The sequence below is a fragment of the Chiloscyllium plagiosum genome, unplaced genomic scaffold, assembly GCF_037043375.1.
Source record: "Chiloscyllium plagiosum isolate Xiang-an unplaced genomic scaffold, Cpla_swu_hap1 HiC_scaffold_33, whole genome shotgun sequence".
NCBI classification, from domain to species: domain Eukaryota; kingdom Metazoa; phylum Chordata; class Chondrichthyes; order Orectolobiformes; family Hemiscylliidae; genus Chiloscyllium; species Chiloscyllium plagiosum.
The window spans coordinates 5,882,636-5,910,336 of NW_028270171.1; the positions used below are offsets into that span (position 1 = coordinate 5,882,636).

Genomic DNA, 27,701 nt, shown 5'->3' on the forward strand with positions numbered 1-27,701 from the left:
ATACAATTCACAGAAAAAGACCAAGGACAATTTTACCTACACATTCATAAAAAATGGCTGTGTGCCGTGTGGACCTCAATGGGTTAATCACTATTGAATGTCACAGAGAGAGAGAGAGCAGGAACTGAGATGGTTAGACAGGCAGTGTTTTGAACATATCTTTTTCCTCCTCCCATTCTGGTGATGTCATTGCCTGTCACAGAGAGAGAGAGAGAGAGAGGATTTAGCATTAATTTTCTCCCAAACCCCACGGATCGAGAAACCTGCTGGGATTCTGAGGCGAGAGCTCCCAGCCCTCAATCCCTATATCTATAGCGGAGGATGGAACTGAGCTTATTAATTGACATCTTGCAAACTGGTGACCAGGATGCGGTACAGAAAGCACTGCTAGAATTCAACAGAGAGGTGAGGTGCCTGTCTGAGAGAGAGAGAGAGAGAGAGAATCACATTTCCAGACTGTTTATAACATACAAATATATCTTTGCGTTACCCTCCCTCTCTTTCCCCCTAGCCCTACAGCCTCTGTCAGTGCTTCCAGCTGCTGACTCTGACCACATAATTGCAAGGGGGGCTTGGGGAGTGGGGATAGTGTGTTACACATTTTTTTTATAAATAAGATAATTTAACCTGTGCTTTTGCTCAGTGTAGTTAAACAATCCAGGCCACACAAACCAAATCCCCCCCGGCTTAGATTTTTAATCCCCAGGTGGGAATGATCTATTTTTTTTTGGTGGGGTGGGGGTGGTGGTAGGAATTACTGAGCTGGACAGTCCACTGGGTTTAGTTTCTGTTGCATTTGACCAAATGTCAGTGTTTTCAGTTTTAAGTCCACCCCTCCCCTCCCTCCCCTAGAATGTATATAAATCCTCAAAACTACTGTTCTGATCTGATTCAATCCAAATCTGACTTGCAATGTTAATTCGCTCTAGTTGGGGTGGTTAGACAGATGTGGTTGAAATGCCAACTGATTCTCTATCACCCTGGGAGTCACAGGAGGGTTTAACAGCTTTGGTTGCAAGTTAAAACACTTTAAATAAAAACTAGGATAATTTATTCATCTACCTAATGTGTGAGTTCAGTTTTAAATCAATGTATCTTATTGAAGGGGAAGTATAATGTATTTTAAGGTGTTTGGTCACTGTGCCAGAGTTAGCGATAGGAGAATGAGAGAATAGACCAGGGGAATCGGACTATTAATGTGACACTGGGGTCACACTTTACAAAATTCTCCTGATAGGTTATATAGAAACTTTCCAAACTACAAATGATTTCCAACCAAATCAAACCTGGGTAGGCTTTAAAATTCATTTACAAGACTGTGAATATCACTTGTTAGACCATTATTTATTGCCCCGTCCCTAGTTGCCCCTTGAGAAGGTGGGGGGTAAGCTGCCTTCTTGAACCATTACAGTCCATGTGCTCTGGGTTGACCCACAATGCCCTTAGGGAGGGAATTCCAGGATTTTGACTGAGAAATACTTGGAGATGTCTGTGAGTGATGTGACGTTACTAATGGCTGACAATAATCCGGGGGTTGATGTCTGGTTGGTTTGGAGTGCAGGCGTAATGAGCTCTCGTTGCTGTTGTACTATGTGCACATTTGGTCTCCACACTTACAAAGGGATATATTGTCGTTGAGATTAAAACTTTACCAGATTGGTCCCTGTACCAAGAGACTGAGAAAATGGAGTGGATATTCTGTAATGTTTGGAAGAATGAGAGGTGATCTCATTGAGACAGACATGATTCTAAAGGGACCTGATAGGGCAGGTGCTGAAAGCTTCTTTTTAAATTCATTTTATGGGATGTGGATGTCACTGACTGGGCCAGCATTTATTGCCTGTCCCTAGTTGCCCCTGAGAACGTGGGGGTGAGCTGCCTTCTTGAACCGCTGCAGTCCATGTGCTGTAGGTAGACCCACAATGCCCTTAGGGAGGGAATTCTAGGATTTTGACCCAGTGACAGTGAAGGAACGGCGATATATTTCCAAGTCAGGATGGTGAGTGGCTCGGAGGGGAACTTGCAGGGGGTGGTGTTCCCATGTATCCGCTGCCCTTGTCCTTCCAGATGGAAGTGGTTATGGGTTTGGAAGATTAACCTTCTGACAGGGGAATCTAAAATAGCCTCAGGATAAGGGGCTGATCATTCCAGATTGAGCTGTGATCTATTTTCTGAAGGTGAGCGTGCAGTAAAGTGGAGCTGAAAACCAGTGACAGCCATGATTGTGTGGAATGGTGAAGCAGCTGTGAGGGGCCGAATGGCCTACTCCTGCTTCTATTTCCTGTGGTCATATCCAGTGATGTTTCACACCTTGTCCACACCCCAGATGCAGTTCTGACGTTTCTACTAGTTTGCTGGGAGGAACTTAAATTATTTTGTGGAAAATTATTTCACAGAGAAATTACTAATTTATTTTCACCATTCACACATTCCAGTCTGGTTGGATTGAGTCTGAAACATGCATCTTGACTAAGAAATACAGTGTCAATGTGAAATATTTTAACCGGAAATGTTACTACTTAGAGGAAGTGAAATATGCAAAGCAACTGCATAAGTAATCCTGTTTTACACTGAGGTTGATGTTAAGTCCAATAGGATGCATTCGAAATAATGCATCTGAATGAAGATCCATGAACTGTGTAAGTAGGCCATTCAGCCCATCGAGTCCACACAGATGTTCCGAAGAGCATCCTGTCCAGACCCACCGCATCCCTGTAACCTTACATTTCCCATGACCAAATCACCTAGCCTGCACATCCCAGGACACTATGGACAGTTTAACGTGGCCAATCCACCTTAATCTACACACGTTTGGAATCCCATGCAGACACAGGGACAACTTGCAGATACAGTCACCCAAAGGTGGAAACAAACCCAGGTCCCTGGCACTGTGAGGTAGCAGTGCTAGCCACTGTGCTGGATTAATTTGGAATGGCATCATGGTTAGTACAGACATGGTGGGCCAAAGGGTCTGTTTTCTATGCTTCTTTCAGTATAATAACCTTCAGAATAGGACGGGAATAGGTCCCTTTAGCTGTTCCCCATTCAATATAGTAACAGCGGGTTCTCTCCATCAGTGGCATGTTCCTGCCCAAGCCTATCTCTTCGAATGTCAATCTATCAATCTGAGCCTCTAGTGTACTCGGTGACTAAGCATCCGCAGCTCTCTGGTCTAACAACCTCATTATTGTACTCAAATCCTTCTGTGAACTCACTCCTCCCTCCTTCCGTTATCCAATCCAACCTCTCCGTGATATCTGATCTCCTGTAATTCCACCAGCCCCATGCGTTCCTGATTCTAATTGCTCCACTATTGGTGTAGCCAAGCCTTCAGCTCCCTGGGCCCTAAATTCTGGCATGCCCTCTTTCATGCCTGTCTTTCAAAACCTCGCTTCGCCTCTTGAATTCACCTTTCACAACCTCCCTCCCCGACTGAGCATTTGCTCATCTGATGTAATAGATTAGATTACTTACAGTGTGGAAACAGGCCCTTCGGCCCAACAAGTCCACACCGACCCGCCGAAGCACACCCACCCAGACCCATTCCCCTACATTTACCCCTGCACCTAACACTACAGGCAATTTAGCATGGCCAATTCACCTGACCTGCACATTTTTGGACTGTGGGAGGAAACCGGAGCACCCGGAGGAAACCCACTCAGACACGGGGAGAATGTGCAAACTCCACACAGTCGGTCGCCTGAGGCGGGAATTGAACCCGGGTCTCTGGCGCTGTGAGGCAGCAGTGCTAACCACTCTGCCACCGTGCCGCCCACAATGCTTTCTTAAGTGGCATGTTGTCTAGCTTAATGCTCATATGAAGCACTGTGGAATGTTTCATTGCGTCAAGGCCGCTATATAAATATAACTTGTTGCTGTGAATCTTTGAACTTGTTGTCAATCCTTTGAATGAAGAAATCTTGCCTCATCTCAGTCCTAAATGGCTGAGCCCGTATCCTGAGGCTGTGACCCCATCTTCTAGCCTGGAGTAAGTTTGGGGATGGTTGACACTCTCCTAACATTGACCCTGTCAAACCTGGTAAGAATTTCATCTGTTTCAGTGAGCTCCCTTGATGAAGGGCTTTTGCCCGAAACGTCGATTTTGCTGCTCGTCGGATGCTGCCTGAATTGCTGTGCTCTTCCAGCACCACTGACCCAGAATCTGGTTTCCAGCATCTGCAGTCATTGTTTTTACCTCCCTTGTACATAGATCAACCTGAAGACTGCAAGGTCAAAAAAGAACTTGCATTTATATATCTCCTTTCAAGGCCTTCAGAGCTTCACAACCCATTTACAGGGGTATAGGCACTGTTACAATGCAGGAAATGTGTGCACAGCAAGATCCCACAAGCAGCAACACGGTGACTTCCACACAGTCGGGTCCAGCCGTTGGTTGACAGAGGAGTGTAAATTGTTCGTGACAATCGGGGGAACTTTACAGCAAGTTACTTGCTCACTTTCTGAAGGCAGACTCTGTATGGCAGCTCTGTGTGAAAGAAAGCTCCTGAGACAGTGCAGGGCTCCCTCAGCACTGGCATTGAGAGTCTCCGGGCTTGGATCACGGCGTTCAGATCCCGGAGGGAGTCCCTACCCAACAATCTTCTAACACGGAGGTGGGAGGGTCACCCACCGAGCTGCACTCAAGTTACGAGTGTACATCTGACAGTACATCACTGTCATCAATGTTAGTGATGAGAAAAAGCAGAGCATATGTTTACCAGAATGATATTGGGAGCCAAGACTTACATTGAGATATATTTAATGTCATGTGTGTTACACATACAGTGAAAAGTGTTGTTGAGAATCACCACTCTTTGGCGCCATCTTAAAACACAGAAAAAACACAAACTTCAACCAGAAAATACAGCAATAGAGTTCATCTTTACTTTTCCTTCTTGTTTCATGCTAAATACTGAGAACATGGTGGAACATTCCTTAATGTAGAAGCTTAAGGGACAATTTAATCAGAACTTTCCAAGTATGTAGGGAACACACTGGTCAAATAGAGAGAAGCGACTTCTTGAGGGTAAAAACAATGACTGCAGTTGCTGAAAACCAGAGTCTAGATTAGAGTGGTGCTGGAATAGCACAGCAGGTCAGGCAGCATCCGAGGAGCAGGAAAATTGATGTTTCGGGCAAAAGCTTAGCTTTTTCCTGCTCCTCGGATGCTGCCTGACCTGCTGTGCTTTTCCAGCACCACTCTAATCTAGAATCCTTCAGGGTGTCCAGCACTCGGGAGCATTAGCCTGAAAATTTGAGTCAGAGCTTTAAGGAGTGAAGTTGTTAAACCTGTTTACACACAGACAAGACAGTTAGAAATTTGGAATTCTCTTCCACAAATGGCAATTTAAGTCAAAAATTCAGTTTTAGAAATGACAATGTACTGATCCATCCTGGACTTGTCTTTTCAGGGATAAAAGATGAATTGTGACATTTCCAAACTTGACAGGTTTTTCCTTTTAATTGATTGATTCTAAACCTGATGTTTTTTGAATCATAGAATGGAGGCCATTTGGCCCATCAGATTCTCCAAAGAGCATCCCACCCTGTCCCTGCCTTTCCCAGGGCTAACCCACCCAGCCTGCGCAACCCAGGACACTATGGACAATTTTACCATGGCCAATCCATCCTAACCTGCACATTTTTGGATTGTGGGAGGAAACCAGAGCACATCTACAGGGAGAATGTGCAAATTCCACCCAAACAGTTGCCCAAGGATGGAATTGAACCCAGGCCCTTAGTGCTGTAAGGCAGCAGTGCTAGCCACTGTGACACCTATAGACATGGGGATTTGGAAAGTAGGGCTTATGGAGTTTGGTCACGTATTAGCCATGATCTTATTAAATAGAGGCAGAACAGATCTGAGGGGCAGAATAGCCTCTGCCATTCCATGGCTTTTCCTTCAGTGGTATCACTTGTTCTCTGTAACAGATATCTCCGTCACATCCCATGAGCCCAGAACACAGGCGATTAGACTTGATTTAATTTCTGTTTGAATTGTAATCTGTTTAGTGTTAAGCGGATAGTGTTAGGTCAGATAGTGTGCAGTCTGTTGATGCAGCCACTCTCAGGAACCCATCCTCCACCATCTCCTAACTGCCGAAGACCACTCACAGAGGTCCCTATCAGAAATGCTCCCCCCCACCTCCCCTATCCTGATAGATGGCTGGAACACAAAGCGACCAGAGCGACCTTTGATGAAAAAGGCCATGTCTGACAGGGCAGTGTTTTTTATTCCATTCTCCCAGTTCCTTCGTCTCCATCACATCTGTTCTGATTATGCCACCTTCCAAACTGGTACTGCTAACATGGCTCCTTTCTTCCATGACCATGGTGTCCCACCCACTGTGGGTGACAGGGCCCTCAACTGCATTTGACCTGTCACCCTATTCTTCCACCCTTGACCCTTCCCATCACTCACACCAGCCTGATCGAATACCCCTTATCCTCACTTTCTCTCCCACCCAGCCTCCCCATTCAAAGGATCATTCTCCGCCATTTTGGATAACTCCAGCAGAACGCCACCACCAAATACATCTTCTCCTCACTCCCCCTGTCGCAGGGATCGTTCGCTCCGGAACACGCTAATCCATTCCACCCAAAGCCAAATCACACACCCCCAACTCCACGGCACCTTCCTATGTAACTGCAGAAGGTGCAACTCCTGCCCCTTCCCCTCCTCCCTGCTCACCATCCAAAGGCCGAAACAGTCTTTCCAGGTGAAGCAACATGTCACCTGGACCTCCTCCAATCCTGTGTATTGTGTTCACTGCACCCAATGTGGCCTACTCTACATTGGAGAAACCAAGCGCAAGCTGGGTGACTACTCTGTGGAACACCTCCGGTCTGTGTGCAAGCAGAATCCTGACCTTCCTGCCCTCATGCCCGTGGTGTGTGCCCTCGGCATGCTGCAGTGCCCCAGTGAATCACAGCACTAACTGGAGGGCGAGCATCTCATCCTCAGACCAGGCATTTTACAGCTTTCTGGACTTAACATGGAGTTCAACCCCTTTAAATTGTGAACCCATTCCCATTTTTTTCCCTGGCTTTTATCTTGTTGTATTCTCTGTCACCGTGTCCTTCTCTCCCATCACCCCCATCGCAGGGGACTGTCTGTCCTTCCCAGTCTGGCAGCTAGACACACCATCCTTCTGCCATTCTCACATTCCGATCACTTCATCTGAATCATCAACATCTTTTCTCCGTCGGCACCCTGCACCCTCACTACTCCCAGACTATAGTGTAAATGCTGCCCCCTCCTCACTTCACTTCAGCTCTGATGAAGAGTCATCTTGACTTGAAACGTTAGCCCGCTCTCTCTCCATGGATGCTGCCTGACCCGCTGTGATCTCCAGCATTTGTTAGTTTTGCTGCTGTTTATTCCTTCATTCTTTGTACCGATGTCGGCAAGGCCAGCACTTATTGCCCTATAGCTGCCCTTGAGTGGATTGGCTCTCCCGGCCATTTCAGAGGGTAGCCCAGTGCATTGCGGTTCAGGAGTGGGAGTTAAGGATCTCCCAGGGTCGCTGTGTGAACTGGAAACCAGGCACAGGCCTATCCCCATGGAACACTGCTCCAGCCCCTGTCCCCAGGGTGGGAAATTCAACTCCAAACTGGATGGGGATAAAATGGCCATCAGTTACAAAATAGTAGGAGTGCAGGGGATTGAACAAAATGACTCCAGCCAGTATTTTTCCCTTCAGCCTTCAATATTTTTATATAAAAGCTGGCTTTTGTTGCAAAGTGCATGCACAGAGGTTCAGAAGCTAAATGCACTTGGCCCGTTTCTCTGTTTTCACTGAATTTGTTCTGTCAAAATGCGTAATTGGTGAGGGATTTATAAACCCATGCAAGTGACCAATAAAAATCATCCCTCAGCCATTATCTCTGAGCTCTTTTCTGGCTGCCAGACAGCGCACTCTGTTGCTATAGTAATTACATTTAAATCGAGTGACACCACTTGTGTTGTAGTGAAGAGGAGTGTAATGGTGTATTTTAATGGAGGCGGGGGTGAGGTGTTAAGGAGGTTGGGTGAGGGAGGCTGTGTTGCCTGGGTGATGGAGTGTCACACCGTGGGATGTAGCTCACAGTTTGTCACAATGGGCTGTGATTTTAGCATTCCCAAATCCCGGTATTCCCGATCTTCCACCAATCCAGATTTTTCAGAAATTTGAAAGGATAATTACAGCACATTTTCCAGTCATGATTTTTAATGGGATTGGGCTCTTACAATAGGGCTTCCTGATGAAAGGCTTTTGCCCGAAACGTCGATTCTTCTGCTCCTGGGATGCTGCCTGACCTGCTGTGCTTTTCCAGCACCACACTCTCGACTCATTCTTGCAATACTTCAGTCACTGTCCCAGACTGACACTCCAGCCCTGTTGAAAGTCCAGCCCTGCTGAACAGAAAGAGACCCTTCAGCCCATCAGGTCTACACTAGTCATCAAGCATCTAGCTATTCAGACAGGGAGGCAATGGCCTACTGGTATTATCATTGGACTTGTTAATCCAGAGACTCAGGTAATGTTCTGGGGACCAGGATTCGAATTCTGTTGTGATAGATGGTGGAATTTGAATTCAGTGGAGAGGGAAAAACTGGAATGAAGAGTCTAATAATCGCCATGAATCGATAATTGGGAAAGACCCATCTGCTTCACTAATGCCCCTTAGGGAAGGAAACTGCCATCCTTACCTGGTCGGGCCTATATGTGACTCCAGGCCCACAGCACTGGGGTTGACTCTTAACTACCCTCTGGGCAATAAATGCTGCCGAAGTGAAAGTGAGGATGGAGATTAGAGTCAGGCGTGTGACTCTGGAAAAGCGCAGCATCTGAGGAGCAGGAGAATCGACTTTTTGGGCAAACGCCCTTCATCAGGGATGAGGAATAAATGCTGCCTAGCCAGCGATACCCTCATCCTGTGAATGAACAAAATCAATCCCATTCTCCAGCAATTGCCTGTCACTATATCATTACAGTTTCTGCCTGTTCACACTTTCAGGCAGTGAGTTCCAGATATCCACAACTCTTTGGTTTACAATGATTTTTTTCTTCAAATTTCCTCTAATCCTCCTGATCCACACCTTAAAACTGTGCCACAAGAACTGTGGATGCTGTAAACCAGAAACAGGAAACTGAAATCGCTGGAAAAGCTCAGCAGGTCTGACAGTATCTGTGGAGAGAAATCAGAGTTAACGTTTTGGGTCCAGTGACCCTTCCGCAGGGTCACTCAACCTGAAATGTTAACTCTGTTTCTCTCTCCACAAATGCTGCCAGACCTGCTGAGCTTTTCCAGTGATTTCTGTTTCTCTTTAAAACCGTGCCCCTTTGTTTCCCCAAACTGAGGGGAAATGTTTCATCTAACTCCATCCCTCATAATTCTGTATTCCCTTAATAAATCCACAACCCCTCTCCCCCAACTCCATAGCCTTCTCTACTTACAGGAAAACAACCGTAGCCTATCCTGTCTATCTTCATCGCTGAATCGTTCCAGCCCAGGGAACATACTCTGAAACCATCTCTGACACAATCCCATCCTTCCTATAGATTGGTAACCAGAACTGTACACAGTGCTCCAGCAGTGGCCTCAGTAACATCACATACAGAGTCGAGAGTGTGTTGCTGGAAAAGCACAGCAGGTCAGGCAGCATCTGAGGAGCAGAGGAGTCGACATTTCGCCCTTCATCAGGAAAGAACCCTTCATCATCATTACGTATAGCTCCATCACAACCTCTCAGCTCTTGTATTCAAGACCTGGATATCCAAAAAGCAAGGTCCCCTATGCCTTTGTAACCCTCTTATTAACATGTTCCAGCTGCCTTTAAGGATCTATGGACATTCACTCCCTCTGTACTCCCTAGGATCCTACTGTTCACCATGTACTCCCCCACCTTGTTAGCTCCCCAAAATACATCATCTGGCACTTCTCAGGATCGATTCCACTTGCCGCTGTTCAGCCCCATCTGTATTGTCCTGCTGTACTGAAAGGGATGCCATCTTATAGTCTCGAAGATGGGACTCTGTTTCTCTGCACAGCTGGGAAAAGATCCTATGTTGCAGCAGGGCAGATGTGTTCTCCCTTATATCCTGGGCTAAAATGTATCCGTGTCATACAATCCTTACAGTGTGGAAGCAGGCTATTTGGCCCATCGAGTCTGCACCAACCCTCCAAAGACCATCCCAACCAGACCCATCACATGGCTAATCCACCTAACCTGCACAAGGGGCAATTTCCCATGTCCAATCCATCCTAACTGCACATCATTGGACTGTAGGAGAAAACTGCAGACATATGGAGATCATGCCAACTGTACAAAGACAGTCACCCAAAAGTGGAATCGAGCCCAGGGTGTCTGGCACTGTGAGGCAGCAGTGCTAACCACTCAGCACCTTCACAAAGAGCAAATTATCCAACTGTAATTTCACCATAGCTTGTGGGATCTTGCTGTGCACAACTTGACTGCTGGGTTTGTGGCATTACAACAGCGACCACATACTCCCTCTTCTCAGCACCTAACGTGGTTGAGCCTTAGAAAAGATCCCCTATCTATAAAATGGCTAAATAAAAACAAGTACACGCTGGTGTCAGAGGAAGTGGTGGAGGCTGGTACAATTGCAACATTTAAGAGGCATTTGGATGGGTATATGAATCGGAAGGGTTTGGAGGGATATGGGCCAGGTGCTGGCAATTGGGACTAGATTGGGTTGGGATATCTGGTCGGCATGGACGGGTGGGACCGAAGGGTCTGTTTCCATGCTGTACATCTCTATGACTCTATGAATGTAATTTTCTCACTGCATGATATTTTTGTCTTTGTGTTTCTCTTTTATATATTAGTATGCTCAGAGCTTCTTTTTCAATGCAGAGGAGAGAGAGAAGAGAAAGGTAAGTGAAATTCAACGGGTTTTGGCAGCTCAGCATTATATTTGAGATCTGTTAGTGTATAAAGTCAGATGTCACCCGAGACCAGGTTATAGTTCAACAGGTTTATTTGAAATCACAAGCTTTTGGAGCACAGCCCCTTCGTCAGTTTGGGGTTATGGTCAACAATGACTGGTTGGACCAAAGGGTCATATATGTGATGTATGACTCCATGACTTAGAGACAGAGATGTTACCCATTGCTCCCTAAGACCTCCAGGGGTCGCAAGTGAGACAGGACAACATCCAGGTAGCTATTAGAAAGAAGGTTCAGAATGTCTAACTATCCAATCTTCTACCCAGCCAGGCGGCAGTCTGTGTGTGAGTTTTCACTACAGTTTTCACTGTGAGTCAATGATATGTCTTTAAATTTAACTTTTGCATCTTTCCTCCCCCCCCCAACTGTTACGTCGGCAGCGTGAGAAACTGGAAGAGGTAAAGGATTCTCTCAAATAAAAGCAAAATACCGCGAATAGCTGAAGTTATGAAATAAAAACAGAAAGTGCTGGAGAAACTCAGCAGGTCTGGCAGCATCGGTGGGGAGAGAAAAAAAAGAGTTAATATTTCATTGAGTCCGAAACGACTCTCTTCAGAGCTGAGTTTGGTCACTTTTTGTTTTTATTAAAGGAATCCCTCCTGTAGTTTAGTCCTCAGTTCTTTCAGCATGACAAATTGCAAAATGTAGCCTTTTATTCCTCCTTCCTTTCTCATAGCAATCCAGCCAACCTTGGGATTACCTTTCCCATGTCTTCCTTGCTTGTTGCTGTCTGCTGTTGTGACTCTGCTGATCAGATAGCTTGCTCCCAGTAAGTTGCTTTATATTTCATCCAATGCGTTGCCAATACTCTGATGTTTCGAAAAGGGCTTATGGTTCTCACTTCTCACAATCTCAGGGCACCTAAAATGCTGTATAGACAACAAACTACTTTTCCGAGGTGTAGTCATTCCACTAATGTAGGAAACTAGATAGCCAAATGTACACAGCAAGATCCCACTAACACCGATAATGACCAGATAATAGTACGGCTGAGGGTGAAATACTCAAGAGTGTGGTGCTGGAAAAGCACAGCAGGTCAGGCAGCATCCGAGGAGCAAGAGAATAGACATTTCGGGCAAAAACCCTTCATCAGGAATGTGTGTGTGTGTGTCTCTGTCAGTGTGTGAGAATGTGTGTGTCTGTGTGTGCATGTGTGTCTGTGTTTGTGCGATTCTGTGTGTAAGAGAATGTGTGTGTGAGAGAGAATGTGTATGTGTGTATGTGTGTGTGAGAGGCAGAGTATTTCTCTGTGCATGTGTGTCTGTCTGTGTGAATATGTGTGTGTGTGTATATATATGAGAGAATGTGTGTGTCTCTGTGAGTGTGTGTATGTGAGAATGTTAATCTGTATGCGTGTGAGAATGCGTGTGTCCGTGTGTGCGTATGTGTGTGTGAGAGAATGTGTGTGTGTGTGTGTATGCGTGCATGTGTGTGTGAGAGAGAATGTGTTTACCTGATGAAGGGCTTTTGCCCAAAACGTTAATTCTCCTGCTCCCCAGATGCTGCCTGACCTGCTGTGCTTTTCCAGCACCACACTCTCAACTCTATTCTCCAGCATCTGCAGTCCTCACTTTCGCCTAGGTGAAATATTGACCCCTACACTGGGAATGGACCCTCTGCTTCCCTTTGGAGTGATATCTCGGAGTCTTTTACAGCTGCTGGAGAGAGTTTGGGTTTAAAATCACGCCACCCTCAGCACTGCTCAGGAATGTCTCACAGGATTATTTGGGTTTAAGCCTCTGAAGTTGGTGCCAAATGCAAAATCTTCTTCGTCAGCTGCAAGAGTAGAACCCACTGATAATCATTAGCTAATTCAACACAAGAAGACTTTTGAGAATGCCCAGCCTGATTTAACATTGCTGGCCACTGTGTGGTTGACTGTACTGGACCAACACGGGGGTCAGGGTCCAAATTCTAGCTCACTATAGCCCAGCATTTCTCAAGCCTTTTCTTACTCTAACCCCATTTTTGGATATTGATGGGAGCCCCACCAGGTAGGGTGTAGGGTTGGGAGCCCTGCGAGAGGAAGGTGGCTCCTGTATCTGTGGGAATCTCCTCTTCGTAAAGAGGGATGTGCTTGTTACAGTTCCACGGCGTCCATTCTGTCTCATGGCCCTCACTTGAGCTGCTTGCTCCTACTTTGGGTAGCCCTGCTTCAGAGAGTCATTGTGCTCCCTGTCGTAGAGAATACAGAGCTCCAGACTCTTTTAAAAAATGCAAGTCCCGCGGATTCTGGAAATCATTTTACAGGGTCCAATATTTACTTCAAATGTTACACTTTATGTTTAGATTATTCTTTTAATTTGTACTCCCTCCTCTCAGCCCCACTCTGTCACCCACCTCAACTCCTCCTTGCCACACACACATACACACACATGCACACACATTCTCTCTCACATACACATATACACACACATTCTCTCACTCTCACAGACACACACATACACACACACACACACATACCCACACATTAACACACACATTTTCTCACTCTCTCACACACACTCACATTGACGCACACATTCTCTCTGTCATACACACACACACACACGCATTCTCTCTCACACACACACACTCACAGAGACACACATTCTCTCATGGACACACTTACAGAGATACCCACATTCTCACACACACCCACTACACACACATCCTCCCTCACACACATACATTCACAGAGACACACACATTCTCTCTCACACACACACACTCACAGAGATACATATTCACACAGACACACACACATTCTCTCTCTCTCTCTCTCTCTCTCTCTCACACACACACACAGACACACAACCTCTCCCCCACTTCCCCCAAAGGGAATGCCAGATTCAGAAACAGTCTATGTTTGTTCTGTCTGCTCCACTGTTTCTTTATCAATCATGTCATCTGCTTCCGTTGTCTTTCTGGGACATAGTTCAGGAAAATGAAACGCAAAGAGCACTTTTCCAACTCGGATTCCGACTCTGATTCTGACCATTCGAATGATCCTGAGGTGAAGCTGAGAGAGGTAAGAGGCAGGACTCTTCATTTGGAGGCAGGGCTGGGGTTGGCCTTTTTGGCAGTTTATCTCCCATCGAGTCATTTACAATAACGTGCACTGTCTGATCCTCTGCTCTGTTATTAAGCCATGCTCCTTATCCTTGCGTGTACGTACAAAGGGGTATGGAGCCAAGCTCAGTGAGTGGAGTCATTACAGATCAGCCATGATCCCACCTTGAACTGGTTGATAGTTTCTTTCTAATCAACCTGATCAGAGATGTTGTTACACACTTCTGAAGTAAGTGTGACTTGAACCTACACACCAGGTGGTCAAAATAGAGTCATGCAACACTGAAACAGGCCCTTTGGCCCAACCCGTCCATGCTGATCAGGCTTCCCAAACTGAATTTATCCCATTTGTCTGCAGTTGGCCCATATCCCTCTAAACCTTTCCTATCCCAGTCCCTGTCGAAATGTCTTTTAAATGTTGTAACAGCCCCTGCATCCAACACTTCCTCTGGCAGTTCATTCCACATACAAACCACCCTCTGCGTGAAAAATTGCCCATCAGGTCTCTTTAAAATCTTTCCCTCTCACCTTAAACCTATGTGCATTCCCCTATCCCGGGAAAAAGACCTTGGCTATTCACCCAATCCATGCCCCTGATGGTTTTATAAGCCTCTGTAAGACCACCCCTCAGCCTCCTAACTCCAGGGAAAAAAGTCCCAGTCCATCCAGCCTCTCCTTATAACTCAGACCCTTCAGCCTCGCTAACATCCTTGTAAATCTGTTTTGCACCCTCTCCAGTTTAATGACATTGTTCCGATAGATGGTGACCAGGATTGTAGACAGTACTCCAAATGCTGCCATACCAATGTCTTGTGTAGCCATAATGTGACGTCCCAATTCCTGTATTCAATGCTGTGACTGACGAAGGCAAGCATGCCAAACATTTTTTTCACCATCCCGTGGCATCTCTGTCAAGGAACTATGTACCTGCATCCTGAGATCTGTCCTTTTGACAACACTCCCCGGGGCCCTTCCATCGACTGTGTAAGTCCTGCCCTGGTTTGGCTGACAAAAATGCAACAACTTGTACTTATCTGCATTAAATTCCATCTGCCATTCTTTGGCCCAGCTGATCAAGGTTCTGTTCAATCTTAGATCATCTTCTTCACTGTCCACCGGCTATGGTGTCATCCACAAACTTACTAACCATGCCTCTGTATTCTCATCCAAATCACTTCTTTAAAATCCTGGGATTCCCTCCCTAAGGGCATTGTGGGTTTACCTACAGCACACGGACTGCAGCGGTTCAAGAAGGCAGCTCACCCCCACCTTCTCAAGGGGCAACTAGGGATGGGCAAAATAAAGGCTGCCCCAGCCAGAGATGCCCATGCCCCACGAATGAATATAAACAATATAATATAAGCAAGCCACATACATCAGTGGGGAGCAGCCTGCCACTGCTATTATTGGCAACAAGAAGAAGACTGAAAGAGTTGAGGAACATCACAATATGCAGCATATACCAAAGGTGGTGCAGTGGATAGTGCCCCTGCCTCTGAGGCAAAAGCTCCAGGTTCTCAAGTCTCCTCCAGGACTCTGAAGCCAAGTGTATTCATAATATAGCCAAACAGGTTAAATATCAACTCATCAATCTGTCCAATACCTATAGTGGAAGGTGGGGAGAGTGGGAGAGACCCCTGTGATGGGGAAGGAGTTGGGGCCTGTATTCTGTAGCTCCAGGCTACGATGTGCAGGAAGAAGGTGCCACAGTAACGTGGGAAATGTCTGGGTGAACTGCTCTGAGGTAGGGTCTGTTATGGACTAGGCCAGACCACTCAAAACATTCTTAAGCAGGCAGCCCAGACCATAACTTTGTAATTTGTTTCAATAAGTGTAGAAAATTACCCGGAGTAAGTTAGTCAGGTTGACTACCAGATTTTAAAACAGACAAAAGATTTATTCACAAAATTACACAATGAAACATGAAGAACAGAATAAAGAACCCTATAGAACTCAGTCTATCCAAACTAGACTTAATTATGCTGTTCTGAATATACACAACAGTCCGAATATGCACACTTTCTTAAAAAGCAGTAATAAAATGGAATAAATCCTTCCAGGTTGAAGTTAGAAAGGAGGAACAACAGAGAGTTTAGCAAACTCTTTCTCCACAGCTCACTGTTGGATTCCTAACTAGTTTTGGGCTGAACTGCTCAGCTAGAGAGCTGACCACTCCCCTTTCTTTATACAGGTCACTTCTAAAACATGACCACTTTGGCCTGAAGTCTCATCTGTTTACATATAAACAAAAGGCCTCTCAATATCCCTTCATCTCTGTACCAAACCAATCTAATCAGAACCGGGAGTTCTTCCTGGGAAAAACCAAGGACACAGTCTCCTTGACAAAAGGAAGAGCTTTTAGGAAAGAGGGACCAGCTTTGTGACAGGTCACTGGACCCGAAATGTTGACTCTGCTTTCTCTCCACAGATGCTGCCAGACCTGCTGAGTTTCTCCAACAATCTCTGTTTTTGTTTCAGATCCTGGTAAATCGCCTCTGCACTCTCTCCAGTGCAGTCACGTCCTTCCTACAGTACTCCAGCTGTGGTCTGACTAACCATTTTGTACAGTAGCAGCATTAACCTCCCTGCTCCTGTATTCTAATCCCTTTTTCCAGCTCTTGACCCTGAAGGTTATGGCAGTGCAGGTGAATATCTACATACGGTTTTAATGTTACGAGATTTTCTGACTCAAACCCACAGCCTTTCAGGCAATGCCATTGTAGATTCTGCCCACGTTCTGGGTGAGAAAAGAGCCTCCTCAACTCTCCTGTCAGCCCCCTGCTTCATACCTTAGATTTTTGCCCCTGGGGGTTGACCCCTCTACTAATGTTCTTTCCTGTCCACCCTGTCAGTGCCCCTCATAGCCTTATACACCTCCATCAGATCCCTCCTTAATCTCCCCTGCTCAAAGGAAAATAATCCTGGAGTGATCAACATGAGGTCAACCAGGTGGATCTCATAGAATATGAATTCCCTGATTGGGGCTGTTAATCTGGTCCAATCAGGGAGCCCTGGCTGACAGATATAACAGGAGTGGAAATTGAATAAAGATTTGTGCACTTTGTGTCTCACTGTGTCTCATACCTGCACACACACACCATAGGTGCTGGGGAAAAAATAAGCACTACGGCGGTTAGGCGGTAGTGTGGGGGTTAATAAAAAAAAACAAAAATAAAAACCAGAAGACCATTGCCAAAAAAAAGAAAAATAAATAAATAAACAGGAGTGCCAGGGGTTCTATTCACTCTGAGAGCTGACTCAGAGGGAGCTGGATCAGTGTCAAGGACTCTCCGTGTGTTACTAAAGGGTGACTTGGTCACACAATAGCGGCCTCTGTGGAGTCATTTCAAACCCCAGCCTATCCAAACGTTCCTCATAAATCAGGTCCTCCAAGCAGCATCCTGGTAAATCTCCTCTACACCCTCTCTAACGCAATCACATCCTTAAACCTCTTGAGCGTAGGAGAATGAGAGGAGATCCATTTGAGGTCTGTAAGATGTAAAAGGGGATTGGCAGAGTAGACATAGAGAGTATGTTACTTTGTGGGGAAATCTAGAACAGATGGTCACAGTTTTAGGAAAAGGAGTGGCTGACTTAACCCAGAGATGTGGAGAAATTACTTCTCTCAAAATCTGTAGAATTGATGGAATTGGAGGCTGAGTGAATTTAAGGAGAAGATGGATAGATTTTTAATTAGTTACAGGTTGAAGGGTTACAGAGAGCGGGCAGGAGACTGGAGTTGAAGCTGAGATGAGATCAGCCACAATCGTATAGAATGGGGGAGCAGGCTGGAGGGGTTAAATGACCTACTGCTCCTAGTTCTCACCAACTGCATGTGTTACTGCGGAGAGGGACAGCCTGCTGTGTGTCCCCACGTACCACCGTGGCAAGGAACCGGCTGACTGCAGCTGGGAAAAGAAGGAATACCTTTTGTCAATGTTTTCTGAAAGGAGGGCTTGAGCAGAGGGGCTGGGAATCCTTGCTGTGGTTGTACAGGCCTTGGTGAGGCCACACCTGGAGTATTGTGTGCAATTCAGTCTCTTTATCTGAGGAAGGATGTTCTGGTGATGGAGGGAGAGCAGCCAAGGTTTACCAGACTGAATCCTGGGGTGGCAGGACTGATGGAGGAAGAGAGACTGGACCGGTTAGGACTTTATCCACGGGGGTGTAGAAGAATAAAGGTGGAGTCTCATAAAAACCTTCAAATTTCTAACAGAATTAGACAGGGTGGATGTTCCCGATCCAGAACAAGGTGGACACAGTCGAAGGATACAGGGTAGGTCACTGGGACTGAGCTGAGGAGAAATGTCTTCACCCAGAGAGTGGGGAGCCTGGGGAATTCTCTGTCACAGAAAGCGTTTTGAGGCCAAAACATTGAATATTTTCAAGAAGGAGTTAGATATAGCTCTTAGGGCTAAAGGGATCAGAGGGTATGGTGGAGAAAGTGGGAACAGGGGACTAAGTCGGATGATCAGCCATGATTGTAGAGAATGAAAGAGCAGGTTGGAGGGGCTGAATGGCCTCCTCCTGCTCCTACCTTCTTGGTAGCTGTGTGGCGTTTTCCAGTTGTCCTCCTAACCAGCATTTGGTTTTGTTTCAGAAAATCGGGGAGCTGCTGATCGATTCGCTGAGCTGGGAGCTTCAGCCCTGCTGCCGGCTGGTGATCCTGGAGGCGATTCGCATCCTGTCGCGGGACAAGCACGGCCTGGCGCCCTTCGCCCGCACCGACTCGATGCGCCTGCTGGCCCGGCTGGCCGGACTGGAGGCCACGGAGGAGGGTGGCCTCCTTCCGGAAGCTTCCGATGGCGAGGTGGCCTGCGAGGCCCTCAAGTGCCTGTGCAACACGATCTACAACAGCGAGGAGGCCCAGGGCATGGCGGCTGAGGAGGTGCGGCTGATCGGCGGCTTGGCCCGTTGCCTGAAGGCAGACGGTGGGGCACCAGAGAGTGGCCGCCGCGGCATCACCCGCTTCTACGAGCTGCGGCTGACCTTCCTGCTGACCGCCCTGCGGTTGGACATCCGCAGGCAGCTGGCCCACCAGTTCCACGGCGTGGCCTTGTTGGCAGACGCCCTGGAGACCACCCTGGGCCTGCGGTGGCTGGATGTGCATGAGGTGGCCACCTCACGCTCCGGGGAACCCCTCCCACGCGATGTGACCGAGCGTGCCATGGAGATCCTCAAGATCCTCTTCAACATCACATTCGAGACCAGCAAACAGCAAGTGGATGAGGCAAGGATCCCGTTGTCGCGCAAGGTGGGGTATGGGGTATGGGGACATGTGGAAAGGGGCCTGAAGGGGGAGCGACAGCAAAGCAGCTTGGGGGTGTCGCTCACCAGGCAAGATTGATTGCCCAGAGTGCAGCTAAGAGTCAACCCCATTGCTGTGAACCTGGAGTCAGGTGTATGCCAGACCAGGTAAGGATTGAAGATTCCCTTCCCTCAACAGACAATAGTGAACCAGATTGGATTAGATTCCCTACCGTGTGGAAACAGGCCCTTCGGCCCAACAAGTCCACACCGACCCTCCAAAGAGTAACCCACCCAGATCCATTTCCCTCTGACTGATGCACCGAGCACTATGGGCAATTTACCCCATGGCCAATTCACCTAACCTGCACATCTTTGGACTGTGGGAGGAAACATGAGCACCCGGAGGAAACCCACGCAGACACAGGGAGAATGTGCAAACTCCACACAGACAGTCACCCAAGGCTGGAATTAAACCTGAGTTTTATTTTTCAAATTCATTGATGGGCTGTTAACATCTCTGACTGGGCCCGCATTTATTCCCCATCCCAAGTTGCCCTGATGGTAATTAAGAGACAACCACATCGCTGTGGGTCTGGAGTCACATGTAGGCCAGACCGGGTAAAGTTGACAGATTTCCTTCACTAAAGGGGAACCAGATGGGGGTTTTTTAATCCGACAATTGACATTGGTCACCTCCTAATTACAGATTACTCAGTAGAAAAGGAGGGGGTGGAGGGAGGCAGATTAAAGCGAGAGACCTGCATTTATGCAGCAGCTTTTCACAACTTCAAGTGGTCCCAAAGCATTTCACCAGCTGGCGAGGTACTCCTGACCAGATGGCAGAGGTGGGGGGAGGGTTGCGGTTTGGGGAGGGTCATTGTTACCATGTAAGGTAGGCTGCAGTTCGTTTGCACACAGAAAGATTCCACAGGCAGCCACGGATTAACTGGCTAGATAAATCCCCCCCTAACATTGTCCGGTCAAGGGCTAGATATTGTCCAGGGGACCAGGGAGAATTCTCCTGTTGTTATCAAGGTGACAGTACAGTGGCACACGAGGATGTTAACAGCGTGTCACCACCCATAACCTGACAGGGTGGATGCTGGGAGGACATTGGGCCCCACTGAATAGTCTCGAGCTGGGAACTGGAGGAGGGGTTGAGGTGAAGCTCAGGTTCAAGATGAGGGCTCCCCCATTTAAGATGGAACCGCGAAGGAATTTCTCCTCCCAGGGTCTGGTGAATCCACTTCCCCAGTGATAGGGACGCGTTATTGGAAGTAGATGGAATTTCCATTGACCAGGGCGTCCAGGGTCATGGGGGAAGGCAGAAACCATAGAGTTAAGGAGTAGCCATGACCTCATTGACTGATGGAAGTGGGGTGGGGGGGGGGGGGGGGTGCTGATGGCCTTCCCTATTTCTTGACTTGCGTTGCACTCTTTAACGTGTCCGTGTCCTTGGCACCGAGAGGGAGAGCTGCTGGGCCCAGCCTTTGACATGTCTGCTGTCCACCAACAGGAGGATGCTGCTCTCTACCGCCACCTGGCAGCCATTCTGCGCTACTGCCTGCTGACTGACAGCGACAGCAAGGAGTGGACGCAGGAATTTCACGGGTAAGAATGGTCAGCATCTCGGGTCTGGTATTTCCTCCTGGCTTGTGCTCTATTTTCTTGTAAGGACGCCTTTATAATGGGTTTGTCTCTCTCTCCTTCTCTCACTTCAAGAGGATTCAGGCTGTGTCCCAGAGATTCCAGTTTCTCAGCAGTGTCTTCACTGGTGCCTGTTTGTGAAAGCAGATGTAAAGAAAGAGTTGCATTTTGTTCAATCATAGAATTCTCGCAGTACAGAAGGAGGCCTTTCGGCCCTTGGTGCCTGTGCTGGTACTCTGCAAGAGAAAGTCGGAGGAGAAAGATTTAGAAGGGACCAGAGGGGCAATTTCTTTCACACAGAAGGTGGCTGTATGTGGAATGAACCACCAGAGGAAATGATGGATGAGGGTACAGTTACAACATTTAAAAGACGTTTGGATAGGTACATGGAGGGTTAGAGGGCTGTGGGCCAAACACAGGCAAATGTGGCTAGTTCAGTTTGGGAAAGTTGGTCGGCATGGACGCGTTGGGCCGAAGGGTCTGTTCCTGTGCTGAATGACTCTATGACAAGCAGATACATGGGAACACAACCAATTCCCCTCCGAGCCACTCCCCATCCTGACTTGGAAATATATCGCTGTTCCTTCATTGTCACTGGGTCATAATCCTCTGTCGGGGTGGCACGGTGGCACAGTGGCACAGTGGTTAGCACTACTGCCTCACAGCACCAGGGATCTGGGTTCGATCCCAGCCTCGGGTGACTGTCCGTGTGGAGTTTGCACATTCTCCCTGTGTCTGTCCGGGTGGTCTGGTTTCCTCCCACAGTCTAAAGATGTTCAGGTAGGTGCATTGGCCAAGCTAAATTGCCCATAGTGTTAGCGCATTAGTGGTCAAGGGTAAATATAAGGTGAGGAATGGGTCTGGGTGGGTTACTCTTTGGAGGGTCAGTGTGGACTTGTTGGGCCAAAGGGCCTGTTTCCACACTGTAGGGAATCTAATATTAAGGACATTGTGGGTTTGCCTACAGCACATGGACTGCAGCGGTTCAAGAAGGCAGCTCACCCCTACCATCCCAAGGGGCAATTAATGGCCACGTCCCATGAATTAATTCAATAAAATTTCCTTCAGTCCTGTGCTGCCACCTTATCCCGCTGGTCCTGTGGGCACTTTCTCTTCCTTTCTGCCTGCACCACCCGCTTGAGCAGTTAAATGTCTGACCCCCCAATAACCCAAGGGAAATACTTTACCCCGAGTCACCCAGAGGGTTATAAATCTGTGGAATTCCTTGCCCCAGGGAGGTAGTTGAAGCTCCTTCAGTAAACCGTTTTCAAGCTAAGGTAGATTTGTTTTTGAACAATAAAGGAATTAAGGGATGCTGTGAGAGGATGGGTAAGTGGAGCTGAGTCCACAATAAAAACCAGCCATGATCTTATTGAATGGCGGAGCAGGCTCGATGGGCCAGACGGCCTACTCCTGCTCCTCGTTCTTATGTTGTGATGTAAAGCCCCATTACTTATTTAACCCTTTACCTTAAAGCAGTGCTCCCTCAATCTTCACCCTCCCATGGAGAGGACTGCTTTTTGGATGCAGCTACTTTTGGCATTTTGCTATTTGACTTGGAAGGGCATCGCCATTGAGCTGAGCAAATTTGCTTCTATCTTCCACTGATACTTATTCCTCAACACTGCAATAAGGTGTTGGGTGTTTTGCTGGGAGTGCAGTAGATGGAAAGGGACTGTTAGCGACCTTTACCTCATTTCCAAGCTGGGTGAAGGACCGTAGCCAGGTGAGTTCTGGTTATCACTGAGTACTTAGATTTGGGACTGACTGGAAACTGACAAGTCCAGTTTTGGTCGAACTGTTATAGGAAGGATACTATTAAGCCGGAGAGAGTTCAGAAGAGATTTACCGGGATGTTACTGGGAATGAAGGCTTTGAGTTATGAGGAGAAACTGGATAGACTGGGACTTGGAGGTTGAGAGATGATCTTATAGAAGATTATAAAATCATGAGGGGTATAGATACGGTTAATCATAGTTGTCTTTTCCCTAGGGTGAGGGATTTCAAGGCTAGGGGGCATATTTTTAAGGTGAGAGGAGAGAGATTTTAAAAAGACATGAGGGGCAAATATTTTACACACTGGGTGGTCCGTGTGTGGAATGAAATTCCTGAGGAAGTGGGGATGCGGGCAGTTACAATGTTTAAAGGACATTTGGATAAATACATGAATAGGAAAAGTTTGGAGGGATATGGTCTGGGAGCAGGCAGGTGGGACCAGTTTAGTTTGGGATTATGTTCAGCATGGACTGGTTGGGCCAAAGGGTCTGTTTCCGTGCTGTATGACTCTATGACTATGACTCTACAAGTGGAATTCAGAAAGAATTTGTATTTCTGTAGCACCCTTTACAATCTCAGGATATCCCAAAATCCTCTATGACCAATGAAGTACCACTGTAAGTGCAGGAGTTCTGTGCACAGCAAGATCCCATAAATATAAATGTGATAAAGACCTGTGTGGTCTCAATTTTGTTTTTGATTCATTCATGGGATGGACGTGTCATTGGCTGGGACCATCCCTAATTAGCCAGAGGGTAGTTATGAGCCAACCATATTGTTTTATGGGTGTGGAGTCACATGTAGGCCGGTTCGGGTAGGAACAGCAGATTTCCTTCCCTGAAGGGCATTAGGGAATCAGATGGGCTTTCAGAACAATAATCACTGTTGGGCTCATTTTCCAGCTTCAGATTTTTAATTGAGATCAGATTTCCCACATCAGCCCACGATAGGATTCGAACCCACACCCCCAAATACATAAAGTCATAGAGTCATGGAGTCCCACAGCACAGAGACAGGCCCTTCAGCCCAAAATGGTCCATGCTGACCAAAATGTCCATCCACAACTATACCCACTTCCCTGCACTTGGTCCACATCCTTCTAAACCATTCTGATCCATGTATTTGTCCCAAATGCCTTTTAAATGTTGTTAATGTACCCGCCTCAACCACTTCCGCTGGGAGCTCATTCCATATGCGTACCACACTCTGCGTGAAAAAGTTGCCCCATCAGGTTTCCCTTTTATTCTTTCCCCTTTAACTTTAGTTCTTTCGCCCTTGCCCTCTAGTCCTCAATTCCCCAACCCTGGGAAAATGACTGAGTGCATTCACCCTATCCATGCCTCTCATGAACTTATACACCTCTATAAGGTCCCCCCTCAGTCTCCTACGCTCTAAAGATAAAGGTCCAAGCTTATCCAACCTCTCCCTCTAACTTAAGTCCTGGCAACGTCCTTGTAAATTTTACTCTGCCCTCTTTCCAGCTTAGTAACATCCTTCCTATAGCAAGGTGACATGTTTGAGATATTGTTTGTGGTTCCAGTAACATTACCACTACACCACCATCTCCTCCGCACTGGAGCTTAGTAAAGGATAAATATTAGTTTAAAATACCAGGGGTGGGGCTCTCATCTGGTCCTCTCTTCAGATTGGTCCTGTGGGGTTTGTTAAATCCTCCTCAGGGGGTAGATGAGTCCACCGGTTCCCAATTGGAACGGGAGATTGTTAGAAGTGGAGAGGAGTATATGGTGGTCTCACTGGGTCTTGAGATTTTGTCCTGACCTCCCAGTCTCTCCTCAGCCACACGGTCAATGTCTTGGTCAACCTTCCGTTGATGTGTTTGGATGTGCTCCTCATGCCAAAGGTGGAACCGGGATCTGTGGAATACATGGGGATGAACATGGACACAGTGGAGGCTCTGCTAGACTTCATGAACAGGAGATTGGACAGGGTAACAGCTTTATTTCTCTGAATTCTGTCACGGGGCAGGCATCGCTGACTGGGCCAGCACATGTTTCCCATCCCTAATTGCCCTTAGCCTGTGTTTGTGTCTGGAGTCATACATAGGCCAGACTGGTGAAAGAAGGCATATTTCCTCCCCTAAAGGACATTAGCAAACTGGACATTTCTAATGACAATCGGTGATTGCTAGGTAAGTTGTTAGAAGTGATTTTTGAAAGATAGGATATAAATGCATTTAGAGAGGCAAAGAATGATTAGGGATAGTCAGTGTGGTTTTGTGCGAGGGGAATCATGTCTCACAAACTTGACTGAGTTTTTTTGAGGAAGTAACCAAGAAGATTCATGAGGGCATAGCAGTGGACATTTTTTCCTTGGGCTTGTGTAAAACCTTTGACAAAGTTCTGCATGGTAGACTAATTAGTAAAGGGATTCTGGGTCAGCTTGCCAAGTGGACACAAAAATTGGTTTCACAGCAGGAGGCGGAGGGTGGTGATGGTTGTTTTTCGGACTGGAGTTCCTCAGGGATTGGTTCTGGGTCCACTTTTGATTTTCATTTCTATAAATGATTTGGATGAGAGTATACGAGGCAGGGTTGGTATGTTTGCAGATGATACCAGATTGGGGGTATAATGGACAGTGAAGAAGGTTCTTGAACAACTGGGTCAATGGGCTAAGGGGTGGCAGATGGGGTTTAATTTGGATAAATGTGGGGTATTGCACTTTGGTAATACAAACAAGGGCACAACATATACAATAATTGGAAGGCAGGAACTTCATCTGATGAAGGAGCAGAGCTCCAAAAACTTGTGACTGTAAATAAACCTGTTGGACAATAACCTGGTGCTGTGTGACATCTGACTTTGTCCAGCCCAGTCCAACACCTGCTCCTGCACATAGTGGTAGGGCCCTGGGTAGTGTTGTAGAACAGAGAGACCTCAGGGTTCAGGTACATAATTGTTTGAAGTTTGCGTCACATATAGACAGGGTGGTTAGGAAGGCATTCTGCACACTTGGCTTCATTGCTCAGACCCTTGATTACAGGAGTTGGGACGTCATTCTGAGGTTGTACAGCACGTTGGTAAGGCCTTTTCTGGAGTACTGGAGTACTGTATCCAGTTCTGGTTGCCCTGTCACAGGAAGGAGAATTGGAGAGGGTTCGGAAAAGATTACCAGGACATTGCCAGGAATGGAAGGTTTGAGATATAAAAATAGACGGTAAAGGCTGGGATGTTTTTCACTGGAGCATAAGTGGTTGAGGGGTGATCTTATTGAGGTTCATAGATAAGATGAATGACTAGGATATTTTCCCAAGGGTGGGGGATTCCAAAACTAGGGGGCATATTTTTAAGGTGAGAGGAGGAAGATTTAAAAAGGACGTGAGGGGCAAATATTTTTACACAGAGAGTGGTTTATGTGCGGAATGACCTTCCTGAGGGAGTTACAACATTCAAAAGACACTTAGATAAGTACATGAAAAGGAAATGTTTGGAGGGATATGGGCCAGGAGCAGGCAGGTGGGACTAGTTTAGTTTGGGATTATATTCGGCATGGACTGGTTGGGCCGAAGGGTCTGTTTCCATGCCGTATGACTCTATGACTGCTGAATTACTAGTCCATTGGTATTATCGTTTCGCCCTTGTGTGTTGCTCCCTCTTGTCACAAGTGACTGGTGACCCCCCCACCCCTATCCCCTGGTTGCTGGGGCACTGACCATAGTGACTCCCATCGCTGGAGTCTAACCCTTTTAAATGATGTGTCCCTCTAGGGTCTGAAGCTGAGGGAATCTCTGACTCCAGTCCTCAACCTCCTGACAGAGAGCTCCCGTTACCACCGAGAGACTCGCAAGTTCCTGCGTGCCAGGGTAAGGATGACTCGCAACAACAAGCACCTGCATTCATATAGCACCTTTCATGTCACAAAACATGGCTCTCTTTGAACAGCATTTGACACCAGACGCCTGATGACCGTATGTTCGGTCAAAGAACTGATATTTAAGGAGCAGTTGAAGGGATGGGAGAGTGCGAGTGAGAGGTTTAGGGAAAGTATTCTGGGCCATGGGACCCAAGCAGCAGGAGCAAGGGTGCAGTGAGGAAATGCAAATGGGTGAAATTGGAGGAATGCAGAGATTTCAGGGGTGATGGAATGGTGCTTGAAGTTGGTACAGAGGTAAAGAGGGCATTTGAACATGAGTGCTACGGAGATGCTTTATATTTAATGCTCATACAGTATGGAAGCAGGCCATTCGGCCCAATGGGTACACACCAACCCTCTAAAAAGCATCCCATCCCCTATCCCTACATTTCCTGTGGCCAATCCACCTAACCTGCACATCTTTGGACTGTGGGAGGAAACCCATGCAGACGCAGGGAGAATGTGCAAACTCCACACAGACAAATATCCGAGGCTGGAATCAAACTCAGGCCCCTGGCACTGTGAGATAGCAGCGCTAACCACTGAGCCATATTGCTTGGAGGCCTTGGGTATCAAAGAATTGTGGAAGAGAGGAATTTATTTTGAGTTTTGCGGGCAGACCTGGAGTGGTCTCTTTCAAGGTCATCTCCAGTCCTTATTGTCCGCAAGCCATTGAAACATCTCTGTGGGCGTTGGAGGGTTTTTAAAACAAGAATTCCTAGAAATCACAAGGCTGATGATAACTGTTTGCTTTTCGGTGCATCCCTGCTGGGTCTGCGTTGGAGCGGTTCTGGTTTCCCCCAACTAGGTTGGAGGAAAGCCTGCTCAGAACCTGCTGTCCAGCTGACTCTTCTCATTTCTGAAAAGAAAATTCTCTACATCAGTTCAGGGTGAAACCAACTTGTTCTTTCAAAAGAGGGACTGAAAGAACATCCCAAGATTGTATTCCTTGGAGAAGCAAGACTCCAGAGACAGCCGTGCATGGTCAGTGATTTTGAGCACATGTCTCAGGATATCAGAGCAACAGGCTCCAGCGTATTCTATCATGGGTGGCTCAGTGGTTAGCACTGCTGCCTTACACCACCATGGACCTGGATTCGATTTCACCCTTGGGTGACCATCTGTGTGGAGTTCACACATTCTCCCTGTGT

At 47.0% G+C, this 27,701-nt stretch overlaps 1 protein-coding gene across 3 annotated transcripts in view; it reads left to right on the plus strand.

Moving 5' to 3' along the window:
* Window positions 1-226: 226 nt before the first annotated feature.
* The window catches only part of LOC122542123 (chaperone Ric-8A-like), a 38,639-nt gene continuing 11,164 nt past the window's right edge, over window positions 227-27,701 (plus strand). Inside the window, exons 1-8 of one of the 3 annotated variants that reach the window (XM_087978236.1) lie at window positions 227-405; window positions 10,837-10,884; window positions 11,337-11,354; window positions 13,874-13,966; window positions 18,608-19,237; window positions 20,774-20,868; window positions 24,478-24,628; window positions 26,405-26,500. In XM_087978236.1, the coding sequence (XP_087834362.1) occupies window positions 322-405; window positions 10,837-10,884; window positions 11,337-11,354; window positions 13,874-13,966; window positions 18,608-19,237; window positions 20,774-20,868; window positions 24,478-24,628; window positions 26,405-26,500 (1,215 nt within the window). In that variant the 5' untranslated portion in view covers window positions 227-321. Of the gene's footprint in view, window positions 406-10,836; window positions 10,885-11,336; window positions 11,355-11,521; window positions 11,726-13,873; window positions 13,967-18,607; window positions 19,238-20,773; window positions 20,869-24,477; window positions 24,629-26,404; window positions 26,501-27,701 lie in introns of those variants that run through there. The other 2 variants (XM_087978237.1, XM_087978238.1) reach the window with 2 other exon arrangements.